A 12,995-nucleotide genomic window follows, 5' to 3' on the forward strand; every position below is an offset into this window, starting at 1 on the left:
ATAGATAGATAGATAGATAGTAGTAGTAGATAGTAGATAGATAGATATATAGTAGTAGTAGTAGATAGTAGATAGATAGATAGATAGATAGTAGATAGATAGTAGTAGTAGTAGTAGATAGTAGATAGATAGTAGTAGTAGTAGATAGTAGATAGATAGATAGTAGTAGAAGTAGATAGTAGATAGATAGATAGTAGTAGTAGTAGATAGTAGATAGATAGATAGTAGTAGTAGTAGATAGTAGATAGATAGATAGTAGTAGTAGTAGATAGTAGATAGATAGATAGTAGTAGTAGTAGATAGTAGATAGATAGATAGTAGTAGTAGTAGATAGTAGATAGATAGATAGTAGTAGTAGATAGTAGATAGATAGATATATAGTAGTAGTAGATAGTAGATAGATAGATAGATAGATAGATAGATAGATAGATAGTAGTAGTAGTAGTAGTAGTAGTAGTAGTAGATAGTAGATAGATAGATAGATAGATAGATAGATAGATAGATAGATAGATAGATAGATAGTAGTAGTAGTAGATAGTAGATAGATAGATAGATAGTAGATAGATAGATAGAAGTAGTAGATAGTAGATAGATAGATAGAGAGATAGTAGTAGTAGATAGTAGATAGATAGATAGTAGTAGTAGTAGATAGTAGATAGATAGATAGATAGATAGATAGATAGTAGTAGTAGTAGATAGTAGATAGATAGATAGATAGATAGATAGTAGTAGATAGTAGATAGATAGTAGTAGTAGTAGATAGTAGATAGATAGATAGATAGTAGTAGTAGTAGATAGTAGATAGTAGATAGATAGATAGATAGATAGATAGATAGATAGATAGTAGTAGATAGATAGTAGATAGATAGATAGTAGTAGTAGTAGATAGTAGATAGATAGATAGTAGTAGTAGATAGTAGTAGTAGTAGATAGTAGATAGATAGATAGTAGTAGTAGTAGATAGTAGATAGATAGATAGATAGTAGTAGTAGTAGTAGATAGATAGATAGATAGATAGATAGATAGATAGATAGATAGATAGATAGATAGATAGATAGATAGATAGATAGATAGATATATAGTAGTAGTAGATAGATAGATAGATAGTAGTAGTAGATAGTAGATAGATAGATAGATAGTAGTAGTAGTAGATAGTAGATAGATAGATAGTAGTAGTAGTAGATAGTAGATAGATAGATAGTAGTAGTAGTAGTAGTAGTACTAGTAGTATTTAGTCTAATTACCTGAAGCTCTAAGCCTGCGTCTCTCCTCTTGCTCCTCTAGGGGGCGGAGTTCTTCAGGCTCGTCATCGGTGGTCCCGGACGTGGTTGGCTGGAAGTCCCTGAGCTCCGCCTCCTTGTCGATGATTACCCACTCCTTGCTGTCGAAGTCTTCCTCCTCGGCCAATGGGACGGAGCGGATGAAGGCGTTGCTGTGAGCCTCCTGGTCCACAGAGGGCGCTGCAGAGTCGCCCTGACGACCAGCGCTGGTCTGACGGTCGCCACGGCAACCAGCGTCGATGGACAGCATCTGAGCCGGCTGCGACGAGTAGACGTGACGAGACGGAGACCCTAGCATCTCCATGCGCGACCTAGCAACCACATAGAATACATTAGACCCTAGCATCCACATAGAATACATTAGACCCTAGCATCCACATAGAATACATTAGACCCTAGCATCCACATAGAATACATTAGACCTTAGCATCCACATAGAATAAATTAGACCCTAGCATCTCCATATGAGACCTAGCATCCACACAGAATACATTAGAACCAAGCATCTCCATATGAGACCTAGCATCCACACAGAATACATTAGAACCAAGCATCTCCATATGAGACCTAGCATCCACACAGAATACATTAGAACCAAGCATCTCCATATGAGACCTAGCATCCACACAGAATACATTAGAACCAAGAATCTCCATATGAGACCTAGCATCCACACAGAATACATTAGAACCAAGCACCTCCATATGAGACCTAGCATCCACACAGAATACATTAGAACCACGCATCTCCATATGAGACCTAGCATCCACACAGAATACATTAGACCCTAGCATCTCCATATGAGACCTAGCATCCACACAGAATACATTAGAACCAAGCATCTCCATATGAGACCTAGCATCCACACAGAATACATTAGAACCAAGCATCTCCATATGAGACCTAGCATTCACACATAATACATTAGACCCTAGCATCTCCATATGAGACCTAGCAACCAAGCAAAAGGTCACTTATAATAAGCAGACATGGCAAAACCTGGCTGAAGGAAGTGTTGCCATGTGGAAAGTGGAAAAATAGCAGATCTACAAGCTCGGCACTCGGTGCTGCGCTACGAGCTTGTAGATGTGCTATGTTTCAATAGTTAAAAGTATAAAATAATAGTTAAAACACCAACAGGGGTTCCCGTCCTGAATGAGGTTATATTACCGTGTCCCGTAGTCCACTCGGCCCTCGGCCGCAGACAGACGGTCAGATTCGGGGCTGTTTATTCGTCGGTATCTCAGAGATCGGACCTGAGCCCCGGGGGATTCTGGGACACCGCCTCGACCCGGAGACACCGGACACGCCCCTCTGCCTGCCTCTTCCTCCTGAGCGCCCTGAAACAGGAAGCCACATTGAATCGGTGTTTCTTTTTGTCCAATTCTACGAGCTGAAACTCACAGGACTGTCCTGACTCTCATAATGTAGCCTTCTACTATATGAAGCTCACAGGACTGCCCTGACTCTCATAATGTAGCCTTCTACTATATGAAGCTCACAGGACTGCCCTGACTCTCATAATGTAGCCTTCTACTATATGAAGCTCACAGGACTGTCCTGACTCTCATAATGTAGCCTTCTACTATATGAAGCTCACAGGACTGCCCTGACTCTCATAATGTAGCCTTCTACTATATGAAGCTCACAGGACTGCCCTGACTCTCATAATGTAGCCTTCTACTATATGAAGCTCACAGGACTGTCCTGACTCTCATAATGTAGCCTTCTACTATATGAAGCTCACAGGACTGTCCTGACTCTCATAATGTAGCCTTCTACTATATGAAGCTCACAGGACTGTCCTGACTCTCATAATGTAGCCTTCTACTATATGAAGCTCACAGGACTGCCCTGACTCTCATAATGTAGCCTTCTACTATATGAAGCTCACAGGACTGCCCTGACTCTCATAATGTAGCCTTCTACTATATGAAGCTCACAGGACTGTCCTGACTCTCATAATGTAGCCTTCTACTATATGAAGCTCACAGGACTGTCCTGACTCTCATAATGTAGCCTTCTACTATATGAAGCTCACAGGACTGTCCTGACTCTCATAATGTAGCCTTCTACTATATGAAGCTCACAGGACTGCCCTGACTCTCATAATGTAGCCTTCTACTATATGAAGCTCAAAGGACTGCCCTGACTCTCATAATGTAGCCTTCTACTATATGAAGCTCACAGGACTGTCCTGACTCTCATAATGTAGCCTTCTACTATATGAAGCTCACAGGACTGTCCTGACTCTCATAATGTAGCCTTCTACTATATGAAGCTCACAGGACTGTCCTGACTCTCATAATGTAGCCTTCTACTATATGAAGCTCACAGGACTGTCCTGACTCTCATAATGTAGCCTTCTACTATAGCTGAAATATGTGACATGACCATAAGAAAGCACCTCTGTGTTTCTTCCGTGGACATACAGTAACAGCCATTAACAGATTTTACATTTTATTTGGCCATAACCGTTTAGTTAGAAACCATGTCATCTGGTCGGGTCCTTGAATTGCTACTGGTAGTTGGAATAACGTTAGCTCTGATCCATAGTGTTAGAAGGAGGAAAGTAGGCTTTCACATATTTGTTTGTGCTAAAAACGAGGGGCTGCACAGCCTGCACTTCCGCGGGTGTGAGGGAAAAGGATCAAATTAAGTACCATAGAACTCCTCCTGAGTCCTAACTACGCTAAGGACCAGAGCTACCAGTTAGCTTCCAGGCTAGGCTCGGTGCAACATGTTTCGCATTGAGCCGATACTGGAGGCTTGATGAGGTGCGGTCTTCGGTGATATGCAAATTCTTTATTGAATAATTACACACAACTGTGCTGTAATCCACGCTATCATCGGATAGTCTTTTAAATCCTATTTTCAATCCACGGGGACAAGCAAAGTGATCTCAGCGGCTTCCCCCGGTCTGGTGAACTGTCTGGTGGTGTTATTGTCTGAAGAGGACACGGACACTTCACTCGGTGAACTGGGTGGTGCTCCGGTCCATCTGAAAACTGTCCAGTGACAACGTTCCGCGGTGAAAAAAATAGTTCGATTAAAATGCGTTAATTTTTTAACGCGTTATATTTTCTGTAGTTAATTAATCTCAATTAACGTGTTAAAGTCCCGGCCCTAATTGTAATACTTTTGTGCCAGCTGCTGTGGACATTTTAAATAGTTCAACATGTTCTAGACATTCTAATGATCACAAAACAATATATATTACGGGCATTTTACTTACTTTTATCAGGATTAAAGGTCATATGTTAATTTTCATTAACAATAGCATATGAATCGTCCACCTGACTCACCTTGTATTTTAACACCTGGTATGAATCGTCCACATAGTCTGGATTTTCGGTGGTGAGGTGACCACCGAACTACAACATGACGTCACGAGCCGCGGTGAAGAGCAAACCACCGCCACCGCTCCAGCCCCTCTCTCTGTTTTTACTCACCTCACCACCGAAAATCCAGACTATGTATGAGCCTTGACTCACCTTGTATTTTAACACCTGGTATGAATCGTCCACCTGACTCACCTTGTATTTTAAGACCTGGTATTATACATACCTTGTATGAATCGTCCTGTATTTGTATGGTACCTGTTATGAATTGTCCTGTATTGGTATGGTACCTGGTATGAATTGTCCTGTATTGGTATGGTACCTGGTATGAATCGTAGAGGGTAGATAGAGGGTATTGTGTTGTAGATGTACTGTATTGGTATGGTACCTGGTATGAATCGTCCTGTATTTGTATGGTACCTGGTATGAATTGTCCTGTATTGGTATGGTACCTGGTATGAATCGTAGAGGGTAGATAGAGGGTATTGTGTTGTAGATGTACTGTATTGGTATGGTACCTGGTATGAATCGTCCTGTATTTGTATGGTACCTGGTATGAATTGTCCTGTATTGGTATGGTACCTGGTATGAATCGTAGAGGGTAGATAGAGGGTATTGTGTTGTAGATGTACTGTATTGGTATGGTACCTGGTATGAATCGTAGAGGGTAGATAGAGGGTATTGTGTTGTAGATGTACTGTATTGGTATGGTACCTGGTATGAATCGTCCTGTATTTGTATGGTACCTGGTATGAATCGTCCTGTATTGGTATGGTACCTGGTATGAATCGTCCTGTATTGGTATGGTACCTGGTATGAATCGTCCTGTATTGGTATGGTACCTGGTATGAATCGTAGAGGGTATTGTGTTGTAGATGTACTGTATTGGTATGGTACCTGGAGGTACCTGGTATGAATCGTCCACCTGACTCACCTTGCCCAGACTGATCCTGAGTTTGTTTCGGTTGAAGTCAGTCTCCTCCCACCCTTCTCCTCCACCAATCAGCTCGCCGGGGGCCTGGCTGCCCTGCTCTCCGATTGGCCGTCCAGGTTGTGTGGGCGGGGCATTCTCCTGGTCGCTGAGGTGTTCGTCTTGTAGAACATCGTCTGTGTTTTCCCTCTGGGGGTCGCCGGGCCCGGGAGTCACTACAGCTCTGTAAATATAAAAAATACATACATATATATATACATTATACTACATTATACATAACCCTAACCCTCTGGGGGTCGCCGGGCCCGGGAGTCACTACAGCTCTGTAAATATATACATAATACATATATATATATATATACATTATACTACAGCCCTGTAAAAAAATTAAATAATATATATATACATAATAATGTATGAATAGATATATTTTCATGTATATTTCTCACCCCATAGCAGCAGTGGGCCGTGTGAGGTTGCATTAGGGTTAATAATGTATGAATAGATATATTTTCATGTATATTTCTCACCCCATAGCAGCAGTGGGCCGTGTGTTTTGCTGCGGCTGCGTGGACGCGCTAGTCGACAGCGTAACATCTCCTCCTCCTTTCTCCCAATCAAAAGGCTCGTTTTCTGTGATGACTCTCTCCTTCATGCTGTTGTCAAACACTGACATCAGCAGCTGGAAAATATAACGTTGAATATTCATTCTTCTTCTTCTTTTCGTGTCTTTGAAGCATGTGGTTAGATGACAGTTTCCCATTTCTTTACACAGTCTTTTGCATTATTGTTGAACTCTGCCATATATTCATTACATAATATCTATATGAAACATTACATGAATATATGTAACATTTATAACATACCTGTATACATGACATATTGTTGAGGGGCGCCAGCCCCTCCTATATACAGGTTTAATGTTTGTTTTGTCTAGACAAACATTAAAAACGCCATTAACAATGAACAAAGTATAATGTTTGTTTTGTCTCTAACACAAACATTAAACACCATTAACAATGAACAGAGTTTAATAAAGCAATAAGCCACAAGAGGTCTCAGGTTACCGTGGATTTTACAATGGCTGAGAGGTGTAGGCAGACCCGACGCGTAGCGGAGGGTCTTCTATCATCTCAGCTATTGTAAAATCCAGTATATGTATATAGTAATGTGATATGTGTACCTGGTAGTCTGGCTTGGTGTAGTAATCCAAGGCCAGAACATGGTCGAGGAAGACGTTGAATTCTGGAGGCATGTGTTTCAGGAGAATTCTGTGATCATAACGCTCCTTAATCTGACCCACTTGTTCCTAAAAAACATGCACGCACGCGCACACGCGCAGGCACAGGCACACACACACACACACACACACACACACACACACACACACACACACACACACACACACACACACACACACACACACACACACACTTCAGTAGAATCCTGTGATCGTATCTCTCACTACTCCTTGGTAAAACAGAATCTATTCTATTGGGATCAAAACATTCCCTCAAGGACAAAGTAAATGTTTTCAAAGTTGTTGTGCAGGATATGCCAGTCGTGTATTCAGGCTTTCCTTGCTAAGGCGAGGGCAGCAGCCTCTGCTAAGACGAGGTTCAGCAGCCTCTGCTAAGACGAGGTTCAGCAGCCTCTGCTAAGACGAGGTTCAGCAGCCTCTGCTAAGGTGAGGTTCAGCAGCCTCTGCTAAGGTGAGGTTCAGCAGCCTCTGCTAAGGTCAGGTTCAGCAGCCTCTGCTAAGGCGAGGTTCAGCAGCCTCTGCTAAGACGAGGTTCAGCAGCCTCTGCTAAGGCGAGGTTCAGCAGCCTCTGCTAAGGCGAGGTTCAGCAGCCTCTGCTAAGGTGAGGTTCAGCAGCCTCTGCTAAGGTGAGGTTCAGCAGCCTCTGCTAAGGCGAGGTTCAGCAGCCTCTGCTAAGACGAGGTTCAGCAGCCTCTGCTAAGGCGAGGTTCAGCAGCCTCTGCTAAGGCGAGGTTCAGCAGCCTCTGCTAAGGTGAGGTTCAGCAGCCTCTGCTAAGGCAAGGTTCAGCAGCCTCTGCTAAGGTGAGGGCAGCAGCCTCTGTTAAGGCGAGGGCAGCAGCCTCTGCTAAGACGAGGTTCAGCAGCCTCTGCTAAGACGAGGTTCAGCAGCCTCTGTTAAGGCGAGGGCAGCAGCCTCTGCTAAGACGAGGTTCAGCAGCCTCTGCTAAGACGATGTTCAGCAGCCTCTGCTAAGGCGAGGGCAGCAGCCTCTGCTAAGGCGAGGGCAGCAGCCTCTGCTAAGGTGAGGTTCAGCAGCCTCTGTTAAGGCGAGGGCAGCAGCCTCTGCTAAGGCGAGGGCAGCAGCCTCTGCTAAGGTGAGGTTCAGCAGCCTCTGCTAAGGTGAGGTTCAGCAGCCTCTGCTAAGGTGAGGTTCAGCAGCCTCTGCTAAGGTGAGGTTCAGCAGCCTCTGCTAAGACGAGGTTCAGCAGCCTCTGCTAAGGCGAGGTTCAGCAGCCTCTGCTAAGGTGAGGTTCAGCAGCCTCTGCTAAGGTGGGGTTCAGCAGCCTCTGCTAAGGTCAGGTTCAGCAGCCTCTGCTAAGGCGAGGTTCAGCAGCCTCTGTTAAGACGAGGTTCAGCAGCCTCTGCTAAGACGAAGTTCAGCAGCCTCTGCTAAGGCGAGGGCAGCAGCCTCTGCTAAGGTGGGGTTCAGCAGCCTCTGCTAAGGTCAGGTTCAGCAGCCTCTGCTAAGGCGAGGGCAGCAGCCTCTGCTAAGGTGAGGTTCAGCAGCCTCTGTTAAGGCGAGGGCAGCAGCCTCTGCTAAGGCGAGGGCAGCAGCCTCTGCTAAGGTGAGGTTCAGCAGCCTCTGCTAAGGTGAGGTTCAGCAGCCTCTGCTAAGACGAGGTTCAGCAGCCTCTGTTAAGGCGAGGGCAGCAGCCTCTGCTAAGACGATGTTCAGCAGCCTCTGCTAAGGCGAGGGCAGCAGCCTCTGCTAAGGCGAGGGCAGCAGCCTCTGCTAAGGTGAGGTTCAGCAGCCTCTGTTAAGGCGAGGGCAGCAGCCTCTGCTAAGGCGAGGGCAGCAGCCTCTGCTAAGGTGAGGTTCAGCAGCCTCTGCTAAGGTGAGGTTCAGCAGCCTCTGCTAAGACGAGGTTCAGCAGCCTCTGCTAAGGTGAGGTTCAGCAGCCTCTGCTAAGACGAGGTTCAGCAGCCTCTGCTAAGGCGAGGTTCAGCAGCCTCTGCTAAGGTGAGGTTCAGCAGCCTCTGCTAAGGTGGGGTTCAGCAGCCTCTGCTAAGGTCAGGTTCAGCAGCCTCTGCTAAGGCGAGGTTCAGCAGCCTCTGCTAAGACGAGGTTCAGCAGCCTCTGCTAAGACGAGGTTCAGCAGCCTCTGCTAAGGTCAGGTTCAGCAGCCTCTGCTAAGGCGAGGTTCAGCAGCCTCTGCTAAGACGAGGTTCAGCAGCCTCTGCTAAGGTGAGGGCAGCAGCCTCTGCTAAGGTGAGGTTCAGCAGCCTCTGCTAAGGTGAGGTTCAGCAGCATCTGCTAAGGCGAGGGCAGCAGCCTCTGCTAAGGCGAGGGCAGCAGCCTCTGCTAAGGTGAGGTACAGCAGCCTCTGTTAAGGCGAGGGCAGCAGCCTCTGCTAAGACGAGGTTCAGCAGCCTCTGCTAAGACGATGTTCAGCAGCCTCTGCTAAGGCGAGGGCAGCAGCCTCTGCTAAGGCGAGGGCAGCAGCCTCTGCTAAGGTGAGGTTCAGCAGCCTCTGTTAAGGCGAGGGCAGCAGCCTCTGCTAAGGTGAGGTTCAGCAGCCTCTGCTAAGGTGAGGTTCAGCAGCCTCTGCTAAGGTGAGGTTCAGCAGCCTCTGCTAAGGTGAGGTTCAGCAGCCTCTGCTAAGGTGAGGTTCAGCAGCATATGCTAAGGCGAGGGCAGCAGCCTCTGCTAAGGTGAGGTTCAGCAGCCTCTGTTAAGGCGAGGGCAGCAGCCTCTGCTAAGGCGAGGGCAGCAGCCTCTGCTAAGGTGAGGTTCAGCAGCCTCTGCTAAGGTGAGGTTCAGCAGCCTCTGCTAAGGTGAGGTTCAGCAGCCTCTGCTAAGGTGAGGTTCAGCAGCCTCTGCTAAGACGAGGTTCAGCAGCCTCTGCTAAGGCGAGGTTCAGCAGCCTCTGCTAAGGTGGGGTTCAGCAGCCTCTGCTAAGGTCAGGTTCAGCAGCCTCTGCTAAGGCGAGGTTCAGCAGCCTCTGCTAAGACGAGGTTCAGCAGCCTCTGCTAAGACGAGGTTCAGCAGCCTCTGCTAAGGTCAGGTTCAGCAGCCTCTGCTAAGGCGAGGTTCAGCAGCCTCTGCTAAGACGAGGTTCAGCAGCCTCTGCTAAGGTGAGGGCAGCAGCCTCTGCTAAGGTGAGGTTCAGCAGCCTCTGCTAAGGTGAGGTTCAGCAGCATCTGCTAAGGCGAGGGCAGCAGCCTCTGCTAAGGCGAGGGCAGCAGCCTCTGCTAAGGTGAGGTTCAGCAGCCTCTGTTAAGGCGAGGGCAGCAGCCTCTGCTAAGACGAGGTTCAGCAGCCTCTGCTAAGACGATGTTCAGCAGCCTCTGCTAAGGCGAGGGCAGCAGCCTCTGCTAAGGCGAGGGCAGCAGCCTCTGCTAAGGTGAGGTTCAGCAGCCTCTGTTAAGGCGAGGGCAGCAGCCTCTGCTAAGGTGAGGTTCAGCAGCCTCTGCTAAGGTGAGGTTCAGCAGCCTCTGCTAAGGTGAGGTTCAGCAGCCTCTGCTAAAGTGAGGTTCAGCAGCCTCTGCTAAGGTGAGGTTCAGCAGCCTCTGCTAAGGTGAGGTTCAGCAGCATATGCTAAGGCGAGGGCAGTATCCTCTGCTAAGGTGAGGTTCAGCAGCCTCTGCTAAGACGAGGTTCAGCAGCCTCTGCTAAGGCGAGGTTCAGCAGCCTCTGCTAAGGTGAGGTTCAGCAGCCTCTGCTAAGGTGAGGTTCAGCAGCCTCTGCTAAGGTCAGGTTCAGCAGCCTCTGCTAAGGCGAGGATCAGCAGCCTCTGCTAAGACGAGGTTCAGCAGCCTCTGCTAAGGCGAGGTTCAGCAGCCTCTGCTAAGGCGAGGTTCAGCAGCCTCTGCTAAGGCGAGGTTCAGCAGCCTCTGCTAAGGTGAGGGCAGCAGCCTCTGCTAAGGCGAGGTTCAGCAGCCTCTGCTAAGGCGAGGTTCAGCAGCCTCTGCTAAGGCAAGGTTCAGCAGCCTCTGCTAAGGTGAGGGCAGCAGCCTCTGCTAAGGTGAGGTTCAGCAGCCTCTGCTAAGGCGAGGTTCAGCAGCCTCTGCTAAGGCGAGGTTCAGCAGCCTCTGCTAAGGTGAGGTTCAGCAGCCTCTGCTAAGGCGAGGTTCAGCAGCCTCTGCTAAGGCAAGGTTCAGCAGCCTCTGCTAAGGCAAGGTTCAGCAGCCTCTGCTAAGGCGAGGTTCAGCAGCCTCTGCTAAGGTGAGGTTCAGCAGCCTCTGTTAAGGCGAGGTTCAGCAGCCTCTGCTAAGACGATGTTCAGCAGCCTCTGCTAAGGCGAGGGCAGCAGCCTCTGCTAAGACGAGGTTCAGCAGCCTCTGCTAAGACGATGTTCAGCAGCCTCTGCTAAGGCGAGGGCAGCAGCCTCTGCTAAGGCGAGGGCAGCAGCCTCTGCTAAGGCGAGGTTCAGCAGCCTCTGTTAAGGCGAGGGCAGCAGCCTCTGCTAAGGCGAGGGCAGCAGCCTCTGCTAAGGTGAGGTTCAGCAGCCTCTGCTAAGGTGAGGTTCAGCAGCCTCTGCTAAGGCGAGGGCAGCAGCCTCTGCTAAGGCGAGGGCAGCAGCCTCTGCTAAGGCGAGGGCAGCAGCCTCTGCTAAGGTGAGGTTCAGCAGCCTCTGCTAAGGCGAGGGCAGCAGCCTCTGCTAAGGCGAGGGCAGCAGCCTCTGCTAAGGCGAGGGCAGCAGCATCTGCTAAGGTGAGGTTCAGCAGCCTCTGCTAAGGTGAGGTTCAGCAGCCTCTGTTAAGGCGAGGGCAGCAGCCTCTGCTAAGGTGAGGTTCAGCAGCCTCTGTTAAGGCGAGGGCAGCAGCCTCTGCTAAGGTGAGGTTCAGCAGCCTCTGCTAAGGTGAGGTTCAGCAGCCTCTGCTAAGGTGAGGTTCAGCAGCATATGCTAAGGCAGCATCCTCTGCTAAGGTGAGGTTCAGCAGCCTCTGCTAAGGCGAGGTTCAGCAGCCTCTTCTAAGGCGAGGGCAGCAGCCTCTGTTAAGGTGAGGGCAGCAGCCTCTGCTAAGGTGAGGTTCAGCAGCCTCTGCTAAGGTGAGGTTCAGCAGCCTCTGCTAAGACGAGGTTCAGCAGCCTCTGCTAAGGTGAGGTTCAGCAGCCTCTGCTAAGGTGAGGTTCAGCAGCCTCTGCTAAGGTGAGGTTCAGCAGCCTCTGCTAAGGTGAGGTTCAGCAGCCTCTGCTAAGACGAGGTTCAGCAGCCTCTGCTAAGACGAGGTTCAGCAGCCTCTGCTAAGGTGAGGTTCAGCAGCCTCTGCTAAGACGAGGTTCAGCAGCCTCTGTTAAGGCGAGTGCAGCAGCCTCTGCTAAGGTGAGGTTCAGCAGCCTCTGTTAAGGCGAGGGCAGCAGCCTCTGCTAAGGTGAGGTTCAGCAGCCTCTGCTAAGGTGAGGTTCAGCAGCCTCTGCTAAGACGAGGTTCAGCAGCCTCTGTTAAGGTGAGGTTCAGCAGCCTCTGCTAAGACGAGGTTCAGCAGCCTCTGCTAAGTTGAGGTTCAGCAGCCTCTGCTAAGGTGAGGTTCAGCAGCCTCTGCTAAGACGAGGTTCAGCAGCCTCTGCTAAGGTGAGGTTCAGCAGCCTCTGTTAAGGTGAGGTTCAGCAGCCTCTGCTAAGGTGAGGTTCAGCAGCCTCTGTTAAGGTGAGGTTCAGCAGCCTCTGCTAAGGTGAGGTTCAGCAGCCTCTGCTAAGACGAGGTTCAGCAGCCTCTGCTAAGACGAGGTTCAGCAGCCTCTGTTAAGGCGAGGTTCAGCAGCCTCTGCTAAGGTGAGGTTCAGCAGCCTCTGCTAAGGCAAGGTTCAGCAGCCTCTGCTAAGGCCAGGTTCAGCAGCCTCTGCTAAGGTGAGGGCAGCATCCTCTGCTAAGGTGAGGTTCAGCAGCCTCTGCTAAGGTGAGGGCAGCATCCTCTGCTAAGGCGAGGTTCAGCAGCCTCTGCTAAGACGAGGTTCAGCAGCCTCTGCTAAGGTGAGGTTCAGCAGCCTCTGCTAAGGTCAGGTTCAGCAGCCTCTGCTAAGGCGAGGTTCAGCAGCCTCTGCTAAGACGAGGTTCAGCAGCCTCTGCTAAGTTGAGGTTCAGCAGCCTCTGCTAAGGCGAGGTTCAGCAGCCTCTGCTAAGGTGAGGTTCAGCAGCCTCTGCTAAGGCGAGGTTCAGCAGCCTCTGCTAAGGCGAGGTTCAGCAGCCTCTGCTAAGGCGAGGTTCAGCAGCCTCTGCTAAGGCGAGGTTCAGCAGCCTC

At 48.9% G+C, this 12,995-nt stretch overlaps 1 protein-coding gene across 1 annotated transcript in view; it reads right to left on the reverse strand.

Moving 5' to 3' along the window:
* ttbk1a (tau tubulin kinase 1a) overlaps nucleotides 1-12,995 on the reverse strand; it is a gene marked incomplete at its 3' end in the record, with an annotated part of 54,869 nt that overhangs the window by 22,279 nt on the left and 19,595 nt on the right. Inside the window, exons 8-12 of the mRNA XM_079499533.1 lie at nucleotides 6,736-6,861; nucleotides 6,083-6,234; nucleotides 5,556-5,775; nucleotides 2,451-2,620; nucleotides 1,245-1,591 (exon numbers count right to left, since the gene is read on the reverse strand). Coding sequence (XP_079355659.1) covers nucleotides 1,245-1,591; nucleotides 2,451-2,620; nucleotides 5,556-5,775; nucleotides 6,083-6,234; nucleotides 6,736-6,861 — 1,015 coding nt within the window. The remainder of the gene's footprint in view (nucleotides 1-1,244; nucleotides 1,592-2,450; nucleotides 2,621-5,555; nucleotides 5,776-6,082; nucleotides 6,235-6,735; nucleotides 6,862-12,995) is intronic.

This window comes from Electrona antarctica (assembly GCF_951216825.1).
Source record: "Electrona antarctica genome assembly, chromosome: 4".
Classification (NCBI taxonomy): domain Eukaryota; kingdom Metazoa; phylum Chordata; class Actinopteri; order Myctophiformes; family Myctophidae; genus Electrona; species Electrona antarctica.